At 45.2% G+C, this 14,586-nt stretch overlaps 1 protein-coding gene across 1 annotated transcript in view; it reads right to left on the bottom strand.

Moving 5' to 3' along the window:
* The window catches only part of LOC309570343 (calpain-13-like), a gene marked incomplete at both ends in the record, with an annotated part of 49,649 nt that extends 36,695 nt beyond the window's left edge, over nt 1–12,954 (bottom strand). The window contains 2 exons of the mRNA XM_082277079.1: nt 5,484–5,726; nt 12,871–12,954. Coding sequence (XP_082133205.1) covers nt 5,484–5,726; nt 12,871–12,954 — 327 coding nt within the window. The remainder of the gene's footprint in view (nt 1–5,483; nt 5,727–12,870) is intronic.
* Between the last annotated feature and the right edge of the window lie 1,632 nt (nt 12,955–14,586).

The raw sequence follows: 14,586 nt of genomic DNA, 5'->3' as shown, positions 1-14,586 counted from the left end.
ACCAACTACCCTCTGGCCACCACAGCCATATAATCCTGCCTGAGAAACAGGGAAGCAGGGCAGTCAGGAGACCAACACAGCAGCGCTGCTTTCCAATCCACCCAGGATGCACGAATTGCCCCTCACAATCAGCCCTTCCCAAAGATCAATGCAGTCGGCAAGTACTACGCAAATAAACCTTTTCTGTCTTCCAGGAAGAGGGATGTAATAGCTGGTGATGCACTGCAGCTTCCCTGGCCCACAGGGATGAATTCCAAGTCGAGGTCAGGTGCAATCAGCTGAGTAGGCAAGGGCTGAGACAACGGGAGCCTGGGGATGCTGTTCCCATTCAATTACACTGATTGCACACGCACACTTGGAGAGAACAAGGCGAATTGATTTTGATTTTCATCACGAAGAAACACTGAACAGGATCCAAGAGCCTCCTGGCCCCTGGGAAAGACTGAAGCTGTGAACTCCACCATGAACAGCTGGTGAGCAGCTTTGGCTCATGCCAGGAAATGGCCCCAAAGTGACAGATCTGCAGGACACCACTATCCCTCGCTGCCACACATTTCCCGTAACTTTCCTCATTAAAGCAGCTCATGTGACAACCTGTACTTATTTTTCCTCTTCTTTTGGTTTGGTAGGTTTTTCTTCATTTTTTCCCTCTTCTATTGAGAGATAAGATTTTAGGTTAACTTCAAATTGTTGTCTAAATTCTTGCCTGAATGAAATCTGGGGTTTTTCTCCCCTCCAGCTACAGACAGGCCAAGGCTGATGCAGTAGGAAATCCAACTCAGCTTATCTGTCTAGAAGGATGCTAACTTCAAAATTAATTTTTTTTAGGGGTCCATTTTTGTTAAGTCAGTTGCTGGATTCGAAATTCCATAATGCTGATGCTAATTCTTGGAAATTTCTGAGAAATAAATAACAGGCCCAAGGAATCACAATAGGCACTCTGTTCCTGAAAGACGGTTACATTTTCTTTGGGAAGGGACAGAGGAAGGGGATTAAAAACATGAGCAAGCCCTTTTGCAAATGACTGACTCAAATGATAGATCACTTTTGCCAGCAAACAAGCACTGGCTCAATGTGTAAAATTTTCTCCAATGTTTTTTAGGTGCTAAGTGCAGTAGCACAGGGCTCTGCTATGAGAACAAGGTGTATCCCTTGCCTGAGTTCACAGTGCCTCTTTCTGCACCTTCCATCCAAGGAATTCTTTTAGACACTTTCTCATCAGCTAACCCCAAGGAGTCCACGCCCTGATGCTCTGAACAGACTGATGATGCAGACAAAGCCCATGTCGGCTCTTTCAGACAGTCCTTTCACCACGCACCCCACTGCAAGTCACTCAGGGATTCCTCTCATGCTGATCCTCAAACTGCCACTGGCCACCTTGCAGCTTTTCCATCTCTCCCAGCTGCTCACACACATAACTGTCTATGTTAATCAGAGGACAGACCTTCTTATGCCAGCTCTTGCTCAGCATCCCCTCATCCCATAAGGGAGCTACAGGGTCCCAAGAGACCAAGGGTGAGCAGGGCAGGAGCAGTAGTCTGCAACCTTGAAGACCTTTCAGAAAAGTCTTCAGCAACTTCACCCTGTGCCCTTTTTAGCCTTTTTTTAAATCATAAGCACTGAAGAGCACAGACTATCCTTCACAATTATAATGGGCACCATACTGAGCACAGTGGTGGGCTATCCCTGGAGCAGGGCCAAGGCACTGCTGCACAGATGGTAATCTCTCTCCCCTCACACATCTCATGTCTGAAAATATAACCAATGTTAGCAGAAGTAAAGCGTTCCACATTTAGCATCACCACAATTCACATCGTCTGGACCATCCTCCTTCAATTTCTTTTTGCATCTGCACAGTATTATGCACTATGATCAGAACAGAGAGAAATCTTTAGCCTGAACATTAACTGAATAAAAATGCATATTCCACAAGAGTTAATCATTTCATGGCTTCCTCAGTTCCAATCAATAGCTCGTGTGAAGGAAAAAGCAGCAAACGATGAAAAATAATTGTTCTGAACGTTTTAAAAGGAGCATCTCAGTTTTTAAAATCTGACATAATTCTTTGCAGAGAATTTCCCTTTGACTGATCTTTAGAAAAGCACAGCAATAGAAAATACTTTATTCAGTCTAAAGTAGAATTTCTCTTCCATTTCTCAAAACTGTTGGTGAGCCAAAGGAATAGTTAATTGTGAGGTCCTGCTGTATTTGGTACCTTCAGCCCCACCTCTAGTAATGCCTGAGGTACCACATACAAAATCTCTGTCACAGATTGCACATTTCACAGGGCGTACACTGAGGCCCTGGGGATGCAAACACAGCTTGAAGCAGCCCCCATCCGATGGGAAACTGCAACTACTGCAGAGTCGGGAAAAGAAACATTTCAAATGTTGTCTTGGTGCTCCTGAGCCACCTTCCCTCCCTTTTCAGGCACATCCCTATTAAACAAGACCAGTTTACAAGTCAAAAAGTTGTTTCTGACTGTCACTGCTGTTTTCTCTCTGCTTCATACATTACCCCCCAATATGAAGACTCCAAACTCTGAGCATAATTGGCAATTCTCTTGACAATGTACAAGGTAAAATAGAAGCAGCATGTTGCTCAACTGCTCGGTTGGATCTGGAACAAAGACAGCAGTTATAATTGCTATCTACCACTTACATAACCAGATGCTGCATGACAGCAAATGGAGGCTAAGAGATTATTAGGACCAAGATGCCAGTCACAGGTACATTTCCAGACAAATTTATTTTAATGTCAGAGGGAGCTAATGGTGGAGGCTGAGAAAAATGCAGACGTAGGTTAAATTGGCCATGCTTTGTCAGCAGGGTACAACTGCACTGAGTCTCTGGGAGATGTATTCAGGTAGGAAAAAGTGTCTCTTGAGGAAATTATGGGTATCTCTTGACTGAGTTGTTTAGGTAGCTTAAACACCTGGGATCACATATCCTTAGAGTTGGCAGTGCAATGGCCTAAGAACAAAGATTGTACAAACATTTCTGCATGGGAGAAAGGTGCCCAGCTGAAAAAATTCAGGTTGGGGGCACTGCTGCTCTTGATACCTCCCTCTTCCTCCTGAGGGACCAACTCCCAGGCGCAACTGGACACAGCACCAGCCTTTTGGGACTTACGAAATTCACAAAACACAGCTTCCTGACCCTTTGCTCTCAATCTCTGCAGCTCTATAAATGAAAAGAAACCACTGTGATTTAGCAACTTCTTCTACCCCTGCTTCATTCTGTCAGGAAAGCGAGGCCACACTTTGATGTCACCATGACACAGCATGGCTGTTGTGGTGATGTTTGGGAATTTCTGGTTGGTCTCCTCAGGCAGTTGATGCCACTGCCCTTCATCTTGCATCTTGTCTGGCAGGGTGAATCCTTCATGGTTGGGAAACAGCTACAGGTGAAAATTTAGGTCAAACTGAGGAAAAAAAATAAAAATGGGGCATTCTTCAGCACTGGAATCCAGAGTTTCTGTTCCAGATGACCCAGATGAGTCAGCAGTCTCAACTTTTGTCCCTTGTCATGGAAGAGCAGCTGGTGATGCTGCTTTAGCCTCTATAAAACAGCAAAAGGCTTTTCAATGCTCATGTCATGAACCCTGGACCATGAGCATATGGTTTAATTTATTGAAGGAGAGCTCTGGCATAGCCAAGGATTTTGATCCTGCTCCTTCCTGAAAAAGAAACTCTGGAAAATTGTTGGCTGCTGTAAAAAAATTCTTCAGAAGGGAAATGCTGGGATGGAGAGGACATATGCAAATTTTTGAAACCAATTCCATAAAAACTTTTATTCATAAGCTTAGTATTCATGGATTCAGCAAAATAGAAGGGAATTCTCCAGTATCTGCCTCACCTGACAAACTTCAAGCACTAGCAGCAGCAGATTCTGCTTTTGGCAAGGTACATCAGTCCCTTTGCACATGAAAAAACTCTCAGGATATTAGAGTAGGATAGATGTTCATACCACAGTGGTATGAGCGGTGCCTCAAAATCAGCGGTATTTGGGTTTCTAAGTCACTTTGTATGCTTTTGAAGTCCTACACCCTTCCTCTGCAAAAGCACTGGGGTGTTAGTATTTAACAGAACTGTATAATAACATTTTGTTCCAGTTTATTCATCTTTAAAATGCCCCTGGAGAGTCCTTTCTAATATGTGCTTGTCTTTTGTGAGTCTAATGCTTAGTTATCGTATTTTTTCTTTTAGACTGGAAATAGTGGCAACTAACTCCTCTCCTTTGCATTTTTTAGTCACTTTCTTACTACAACCCCCGTTTCAAGAGAGATTGTTCCCACCTGCTCTGAACCCATAAGCAGAGTGCTGGTGTAAAAAACACAGCACCAGCTGCACTCTCACCAGACACAGACTTGAAGGAGAAGTGCCTAAGGAGAAGCACAGACATGCAGCCTGTGCTAGGAGCAGCTTCTGCAGAAGAGAATGATCCCTTCATGGCACCTTCACAGAGGACACCCAAATATCTGCACCCAGCATCTCCACACCCACCACGCCTTGTGCTGTGCTTCCTTCCCGCCTTTCCACACAGGCATCCACATTTAGCAGCTCTGCAGGCTGTTCTGCTTCCCTTCTGGGATCCATGTGTTTCAACATCCATGCTGGCCACAGCCTTGCTGCTGCTGTGCCAAGGCCACCACGCTGCCAAGCTCCAGCATACCCTCACCGCCCTAATGCATCTGCCATCCAAATAAATCTTTTCCAGTTGTTTTGTGCTGTCTCTTTACAGTCTCACAGTCACTGTCTCCACACCCTGAGGCATTGCCTCCAGGGAGATGAGCTGGTTTGTCCCAGCCCAGGGAAGCCAAAGGCCCCAGGCACTAGCAGTGTGCTCAGCAAAACCCAGAAAAAGGGCAGCACGTGGCTAATCCAGGAGCTGCACCAGCAGCAAATGGTACACAGCAGTGCTATACAGAGCAGTTGGACCATGGGAAGATTTCCTAAATTAGGTCCTAGGATAAAAGAGCTGAGCATGTGATTCCACCTCCCATTCTAAACTTCCATATGCCAGATGATAACTGCCTATTAAATTGCAACTGGGAATCAGCACACAAACGTACTTCATCTCCTGCCTTGTCCCAGTTACTTCAAAATAGGTATTGCTGAGTCAGTCGCTTGGATTACAGAAATCAGAGATCTTCAATAGAATTTGACAACTTTTCAGGTTTGCACAAAGTCCTCTAGAAGCAGATCAAAGTGGGAACAGTAGTTCTAGTCAGGTTCACAGGTGGAAGCAAGCTTCCTACAAAAACGTACCTGGTGAAATCATTAACGTTGCAGAGGTTTTCTTCTCTCCCCACATGCCACAGCAAGGATCCCTCCTTGCAAGTGTGCTTCCAGTGTTCCCCTTGAGGTCTAGTTTCCTACTTAATACAGGCCTCCCACCCCAGAGTGAAGGCTTTTAGCCACTGGCCATCACTGCTCCCATTCAGCAGCAGTGCTATGAAAAACCCCAGCTGGTGGAACTCACAGTTGGCCTCTTCCATTGTATTTGCCAGAGCTTCTCCTCTGGGAGCAGGTTGGGACCAATGGAGCTGATGTGAGCGGGGAAGGTGGCATCCTCAAAGAGCAGCCCTTTGCTCAGGCACAAGGCTTTCAGGTCTTTGAAGTCCTGGCTGTTAAACTTCTTCAGGTTCTGGAGGCTTCCTGTTGCTCCTGTGGTTTGCCAGCCCTGCACCGGAGCAGAGCTGGGGGCAAGCATCGTGCCCCTTTCCTGTGAGGGGGAGACAGGGACTGCCATTAGTTTCCTCATAGAAAGTGGTGCATTAGGAGCATGTGGGATAACACCTCCCCCTCCCACCAGCAGGATTGTGGAGCAGCAGCTTGCAGAACTGAGGGCAGCCACAGTGACAAAATCCTTATTAGCTGGAAATGCATGGGGAAAGAGTAGTTGTCAAATCCCAACTGGTTTATCTTAAACCAGTGCTGTCAGTGCTACAAATTCAATTTGGAGTCTTCCCTGAGGACAGAGAGCAAAGCTGTTAGTGAGCTGCTGTGTGAGCACTGAGGTACAGCTGCAATAGAAGCGAGCACAGGGCATGGAACAGGAGCTGCAGACACAGGGGAGTGTGCGTGTGAGCACGGACGATGCCCAGAGGTACCCAGGACTCTTCTGGCCAGGTATCACAGCTGTGCCCAGGGCACAGGCCTTCAAATTGTTGTTTAAACTGGGCAGTCATTGCATGGCATCTACAGGTATTCCAGTCTGAAGCATGGTCAAACCCCTCTCTGTTAATGTGTGTTGGAGTGAAAGCTTCTCTGGACTCAGGCCCAGAGGGAAGCCAAAGCACAGGGGTTGAATTAAAACCTTTGGATAAGCTGAGATACATGAAGCCACACCAAAGTGAAATAGAAATACAGATTTTTTAACTTTTAGTAGAAATAAATACTAAGTGCTTCAAAAAGTGCCTGAAACATGGAAAAGCTGCAGCAGAGACCTTAAACACAATTCTTACTGCAGCAGTGTTGCCTTTTCACAGAATTTCTTTACTTTAGACAAAATATAGCTAGAACTGTACTGTTCACATTTTTTAGATAGAGTGTTCCCATGAACAATAAGAGCTGATAGAAACTATATATGCAAATCTGTGTAATACCTGTGTAACACTTGTGTAAGGCTTACAACTGTTAGAATTGGACCAGGATAGGTTAAGAAAAGGAAAACTAGAGTTGTGTGTTAATCTTATTGGCCAATTAACAAATGTAATCCACACTTCCATAAGAAAAGAAGATAGAGCATATAGAATTAGAAGAAGCAGCTGTTTTCTGCCTGCTGTTTGCTGTTGCTGCTTGGCTTTATCATGTAACCCCCTTGAACTCTGCCTTCAAGAAAGCTATGAGACTATGAAATAAAGAACTTAGCAGAACAGCAGCCTCCTCTGCTCTCTTACCCCAGTCCGAGAAGGAAGGGTATCCCATCAAAAGCTCAACAAATGTGTCTAAAGGAAAGGGGCACGTTAATTAAGAAAAATGAACATTTTATCTATACAGTGACACCCTGGACTGAACAGACCTGCTAATACACCTGCTGGCACAGCTTGGATGGATGCAGGAGCCAAAATCTCCTGTTGAGGGCTTTGTCCCTTACAGGCATCAAAAAGCACAGCAGGATTCCTGCCATCAAAGATCTGCTTTTGTTCCAAAGGAAGGTAGTTCATCTTCCATGGAGACACTGGACTGTGGGATGGGAGAGCTTTTAGAACAGGAGTGGGAGAACGGCATAAGAAAGAGGAAAAGCTGCACCTTTGGAGGGGTCGGTGGCACTGGATTTTAAGAAAGCAATTTGTTCTGTCCAAGCAGAGCGCAAGTTTTCAGGTGTGTTCCCCAGAGCCACATGGATGTACAGAGAGACACACACCTGTGCACCACCTCCTGGGGATCTCCTTTCAGCTGAAAGGTTCTCTTGTGGGTTTCAGGCTTCAGAGAAGCAGCAGGAAGGTTGTGCAGCCTGCCCTGCCTCCTGGTTCCTTTAGCTCCTATTGTCACACAAAATTACATGTTGCTGGATAAAAACTTGACTCAGGCTCCACACCAGTTTTCACCCTTCGTTACCACTTGCCCTCACAAAACCAAAATACTAACTATCTTGAGCCATATTTCCCCTTTTGCCTCTTTTCTTATGAAAAGAGAAGCCCATGGTGAAGCCCTGTATTAGTTGAATTTTAAAGGCATGAATCCCTGTGGTCCTCCTCTGGCATCTTGCATTATGGATGCCACCACACCTGATCCAGGGATTCCTGCCCCTAGCTCCTGGCTTCCACTTAAGATGTACCTTCTCATAAATTAGCACTGGGAAATCCACCACATGCCCTGGGCAAGCCTCACCTACAGTTAATTAACTTTGCTGTGCTAATTTCTAACCTGAAGTCACCCAGTTTCACTTTCCAGCAACCGGATGCCATAGCTCTTTTGGTTGGTTGGTCTTGTTTGCTTTGATTTTTTTCTTTTTTGTTTAATTTTTCAGTAGATGAAAGGGCTCTTTTCTACCAAACAAACTTATCTGTAGATCTGAGATGTCCCTGGTGCTGCACAAATAGAGCAGATGGCTCCAGTAAGAGCAAAGCCGCAGGTTTGTACTGTGAATTCTTCCCACATGTCAAAAATACAGCTCAGCCACAATGAAGGTGTGATACAGCCCCCCACTCCCCCTCCCTACACCCTTTTTACTTAGTCTCATCACCTTTCACTTAGCCTCCTGGCATGGTAACAACAGCCTAAACAAATACGTGGGTTTGCATCTCATTGTTTTAATTAAAAGCCCCACAAAAAAATCCGAAACCACCCTCGGCCAAAAAGGAGAGAGAGCATTCCCCTTGGGTTTGCATTTTTTAATACAATGGAAATAAATCTCATGTAATGTACCATAACACGACAAGGGAATGGCTTCCTAACAAATACTCATTTGAAACTGTGCCCAGGCTCCATGCATGCTAAGATCTATTTCTTGAAACAGTGTTCCAGCAAAACTGATTACTAATTCCAAAACTCAAATTAAAATTAACAGAGCTTGAAGGCTGGGTCTGACACGCATTCCCTCTCTTCTGACAGAGAACAAGAGTTTTTAGCGTGTGTGTGTGTGTGTGTTTAATCACGTTGTTTAACATACTGGGATTAAATTAGCAACCAGACTGAGGAAAATAATACAGTTAACTACTTTTCCCTTGCAGGAATATCTTCATCAGCACAGACACATGAGTTCTATACCCACCCATGCCCCTGTGCAGGCAGTCCCTGGGGTCAGGACCTGGCTAGCAGTGTCCTGAATCCTGGCCACAGCTCTTCCCCGTGGCTCTCATGGGTCCGTCAGCAACAGCAAAGATCACAAAAGCTGTTAAAGCTGAATACTGCCTGCTTCCTTGGGGAGCTTCTCACTGTTACTTACCCCAAGAGCCAGAAGGGCTTTCAAGGGACAGAGTTATAATGGAATGGATATCGGAGATGTTGCCCTTGGACTGCTCCCTGCCACAAGATGCAAGGAGAGAGGGAGGGATTTCAAACACTCACAAAAGCTGGTTCACACATATTGTCAAACTCCAAAGAAAAGCAAAGAGACTGCCACTCAACTAAGGAAAGAAATGATTATTCAGAAGGGGTAAACATTCAGGAGGGGCTAAACAAACATTTACTTAGTCCTGGGATCTCCTTCAACACACTTACTTATCTGAAATGGAGAAAGGAATCACACCCAACTTGGCATCTGCTGCTCTTTTTTGGTTCCTCTTCCTTCTCAGCAGAGGGACATCCTTGCTGTCTGTCCCTGAGAAAGGGACAAACAGCAAAGAAGGAGGGAGAGAAGGTAAGCAGTGGAAAAGCTACAGAGAGAAGGATAAAAAGAGATCAAGTGATACAGTTGGAAGGGATGGGAAGGAAAGCAGAGTCTCTGAGCATAGCAGGGCAAAAAGGTTGGTGACTCCTGCAGAAATTAATGGGGGAACCCCAAGCAACCACCATTCTCTCCACTGAACAGCTTAAAAGGCAGCACTGAAGGTGTGCCCTGTCTCCCTCCAGCTCTCATTCAGGAAAGATGTCAAACCACTACTATAATCAGGTACTCAATGGTGGCAAATCCTACTGACAGCTAATTACACGTCGCATAAAGATTTATGTCACAGTACAGACATCATTTCCTTCAATGGCTTTGGTATTTTTCACTGAGTAGAAAGTAGAAATAGGCAATTAGAAACCATGTGTACTTCATAGCTGAACCTTCTCCTCTCCACTGATTTTCTCAAAACATTTCCATTCCATGTTGGCTTAGCTGAGTTTCTGTACTTTAAAAAGATCAACTCATTTTCTCAAACACAACAAAGAGTACCAGAAAAGCCAAAAAGCCAGCAGCCCTTCTTCCCCTGTTTCCTCTCAAACACTCCAAATTATTAAGCTACATTTCATCTCCACATAGTAGACAATACATGCTACAGTAATGCCAGCACTCTTTCCTCTAGGATCCTGTCATTCATGTACTTGAAGCATTGTAAAAACTTCGGGGACTCAGTTCCAGAATTATCTTATAGTGAAGGAAAGTGTGGGTTTATTATCTCTCCTTGCATTCAGAGAAAAAAAAAAAAAAAAAAAGAGAGAGCCAGCAGCCTTCTGCAGAGACAGCAAGCTGAGGAGGCAGTGCAAGGACCAGAACGTGGGCATCCCAAACCCCAGACGGACAGCAGCTCCTTGTACACACCATGTGTGAAAGCCTCGAGTACCACAGAAAATCAAAGCCAAAGCCAGGCACTCTGGCAACCCTCCAGGAGATTACTTTCCCAGTGGCATCTTGCACGACCTTCTGCTCCAAACAGCCTGTGAAGTACTCCCTTCTGGCTATTTATTAAGTCAATTTTCTTCTCGTTTTGCATACACAGCATAGGACAGTTCCAGATACCTTTTTTCTACCTCATTTAACAGCAGCCTACAGTAACTATAGCATCCTCCTCACCTTAGAAGCTCTACTCCCACTTGATCCAATTACTTCTGACAACTTACCGTTTTACAAAGGAGGCTCTTTCTAGGATGGCAAATTTGTCTTTTCTTTCCCTCCAGGTAACATTAAGGATAGGGACTCTAATTTATCCTGTCTCTCCAAGGCAATCCCTCTCCATGTGTCTGTGGTGCTTTTCCAGCCCTATTACTTGTATTTCAACTGCTTCATCTTGTGCTAAATAAAACAGCAAAGGGATGTTTTACCTGCAGTGCCTCCAGCGTAACTCCAGCCAGCACCAGCAGAGACAGACGGGCTGGCACTGTCCCTGCTCTCCTTTATAGGGGAGCTTTTGCCACGCCTTAAGTAAACGTAACCAAGCTGAAGTTCAACGACCATTCCGGCTTGGGTGTAATAGTTTCATACAGACTTCATCATATCTTGAAAATATATATATACAGAGATAGATAACACACACACACACACACACACACACTTCTAGTAGCCATGCACAATGAGTTCTCTATCGAGCTACGTTTGTGGACAGCATCCTGCGGCCAACAGTGGCTTCAGCTGCAGCTATTCTTAGAGGAAAGCAGGTTTATTTGCACCTCTCATCTGTTTTCCTCCTCAAAGCACCAGGAAGTGCAGTAATCACTCTGGATCCAGGCACAGCCTGGCAGGACTCACCACAAGACAAGTTATCAGAGGTGCATGTCATTCTTTCTGCAGCAGTAAAAGCAGCAGATATTTTTAGGCCAATACCTCTTAGCATTTACACTGGGCTCTTACTTAAATTCCACATCAGTTCACTTGGGCAGCTCATTTCCTCCAGGACTGCCTGAGGAAGTAGGACTTATCCTTATATTTAGGAGGGGACTGACCTCCATTACCCTAAAGCCCCAAACCAAATAATTAAAGAGTATCTAGCAAAAATATGGAAATGTTTATTTTTGGGAGACCAAACTGAGATAGCCTAAAAAGGCCCAAAATTCAAGGGAATGTGGGCAGCACATTCTCAGGGACACATTCCCTGGCAGGAATCCTAAGTGTATTCCTGCAGCCTGCAAACACATGTTTGAGTAAAAGTCCTGGCACGCAGCCACCTGAACAAGAGACAACAATGCAACCTTGCAATAAAGCAAACCACCAGCACCCTGGGCTGCACGAGTTGCAGCACAGTGGGTCAAGGCAGGGAACCCTTCCCCTTTGCACAGTACTTTTGAGATGATATCTGCAGTACTGTACCCACTTTGGGGCTGCCCAGCCTAAGAGGGGCACTGAAAGTGCAGCAAGTCCAGCACAGACACACCAGGATGGTCAGGGGGCTGGAGCACACGGTGTGAGAGAAGAGGGTGAAAGAGTTTGTCTGCTTAGCCAGGAGGGACACCTAACTGCAGCCTCCAATTATCCAAAAAGTTACAGAGAAGGTGGAGACAGGCTGTTCTTGAAGCTGCACAGCAGATGGGCAGAGACAACAGGCACAAGGAGCAGCAAGGAAAATTACACATGGTTGGAGACAAAAAAGATCTTCAGAGTGGCTCAGATGCCCAGAGAGCCGGGAGTATCTCTGCCCTTGGAGATATTCACATGGATAAGGACATCAGCAACATCACCTAACTCAGGAGTCAGCCTGCATTGAGCTGGAGTGGGACTCAAAGACCCAAGAAATTACCCTCTCTTTTTCAAGCTACCACAGCTTGTTCATGAAAAGAAAAGTTACCCTGCAGTGAATGTTCATGAAGTTTACCTTGGGGATTAAGAGAAAAAGTTACCAATCCATAGTTCTTCACTTACCCAAAGCAATCATACAATCACCTGTGCTCAGGAATTTCCCCAGAACAAGGCTTTCTGTTTGGACTGCAGTCTCTTTGAGCTGGGATGTTAACAGTTCACATAGCAGCTGGTTCCTAGGAGCTATGGGAGATAAGAACATAAAAGTGCTCATGAAAAAGACAGTTCATCTTCTTCATCAATGTTTACTATAGTTCTGTGGGTCTAAAAGCTGTGTACTGCACTCTGCCTGCTCGTATTTAAGGGCATTCATTTCCTCATGAGAGCCCAACATTTAGCAGACTCTTAACAGGAAATGCATCCATGTAAATTAGAGCAAAATCTGCCTCAGAGGGCAAAACAGGTGCAGTTTTCCTTTAAGAGCTATTTTCCATAACCACTACATAAATAAAAGCTGATTGCACAGAAGCAGGGAGCAAAGATTTCCTTCATTGCAGGAAAGGAGCTGTGAGGTGATAAATGCCATAGCTGCTGGCTCATCTGACAGCACGCGGGCTGTTAATCGCCTCCTCTCTGGGGAAACGGCAGGTATATTCCCCTCCAGGTATGGTGATTCATTGTCTGGAACTGATATCTCTGCTTAAATGGTGGATTAACATGATTTAAGAAATATTCATTGCAAAGTTGATTAGAAAGCCCCATCACCAACCTGGCAGGAGATTTCAGCTATTGCAGCATGAGCCCATTTTGAGATTGCCAGCTTTCCTGCAGAAGGCTGTATTGATGTGTCCATTTTTGCGGTGGCTCCAGAGAAGGAAACACAGAAGGCTGAGGGATTTGTGTGCAGTAATGAGCCTTGGGATTATTTGCTATCCTAAGTGTCTGTGGAAACCTGCAAGAAAAAAAAAATAAGAAAGAAGGATTTGAGTAAAAAGCACAGGGCTGTGCATGGAGAGAGCAGGGGTGTTTTCTTCCAGTGGTACCCTGTGAGACTGTGGCAGGTGCCAACAATTCCTCTGACTTGAAGTTTGCTTTTGCAGAGCAAGGACATTAATCTGTCTAAGGGTAGATGTGCAGTTTAATCTACTCCTCTGCAGAAGGATCACTGAAAAATCAAAGCTGCTTCTACACTGTTAAGTTACCACGCTAGGGCTGGTAAAGCCCAAATAAAGGAGGGCCCCTTTGCTTAGGACCAACAGCTTCCTCTCCTCGTGGGTACTGGCACCAGAGAGCAAATACCAAAACGTGCTGTTGAACCCAGGTTTTATGTGAAGCCAGCACGGCTTGTGAAGTCTCAGCTGGCACCACAGATTTTTGGCATCACAGATTTTTGGAATTTAGTGAATCTTACTCCCCTCTACCCTGGGATGAAAATACACCCAAAAAATTGCACAACACAGGGGTTCTTTTGAAATAGATTTTAAACTAAACACATATATCTCCTCTTTGCCTGGCTTTCCTGAGGGTAGACTGTTGCTCTGCATGGCTGTCATGGTCTAACGGCAGCTGGCAGCTCACTCACTCCCTCCACCACCAGATCAGGAAGACAACTGGAAGAGTGAAAGAGAAGAAACTCATGGGTTGAGGACAAGACATCTCAAAAGGTAAAGCAAAACCCATGTGCACAAGGAAGGCAAAACAAGGAATTAACTCCTTGCTTCCCATGGGCAGGCAGGTGTTCAGCCTGGAAAGAAAGGCTCCATCACACATAGCAGTTACTGGGGAAAACAGCAGCTCCAAACATCCCCCCCTTCCTCCTTCTTCCCCCAGCTTTATATGCTGAACGTGATGCCCTGTGGTGTGGAATGCCCCCTTGGTCAGTGGGGGTCAGCTGTCCTGGCTGTGTCCCCTCCCAGCTCCTTGTGCACCCCCAGCCTGCTCACTGCTGGGGTGGGGTGAGGAGCAGAAAAGGCCTTGACTGTGTGCAAATTCTGCTAAACAATAGCAAAAACATCTCTCTTTTATCAACCCTGTTTTCAGCACAAATCCAAACTATAGCCCTATACCAGACACTGTAAAGGAAATCAACTCTAGCCCAGTTAAAACCAGCACAGTAGCCAGTGGCAATTCCGAAGCAGTGAGTTTTGTATCATCTTCAAGGCTGTCTGGGGAGGAACTGCATAACTTCGTCCCAATACTAGTGGAAGCCTTGGCCTTAAGAAGGGAACTCTCCTCACTCCACCCACGGAGCTTCTGCACTGAAGTATTAACACTGTTATCTTTTGCAACATTTCAGACATATGCCTTAATTTTTTACTTCTGCTGCTCTTAGCCCTGTGAAGATCACACTCTTTTTAGCAGAAAGACTCCTAATTTACACCACGGTAAATAAAAGAAACAGGCTGGGAAATTTTCCAGGGTAGTGAACACAAATAGGTTTTGTGTAACAGAGGAATCATCCTTCAGTCATTGTCACATTTGCTTG

Source organism: Coloeus monedula, assembly GCF_965178545.1.
Source record: "Coloeus monedula genome assembly, chromosome: 2".
Taxonomy (NCBI): Eukaryota; Metazoa; Chordata; class Aves; order Passeriformes; family Corvidae; genus Coloeus; species Coloeus monedula.
This window is presented reverse-complemented; position numbering and strand designations above follow the sequence as displayed.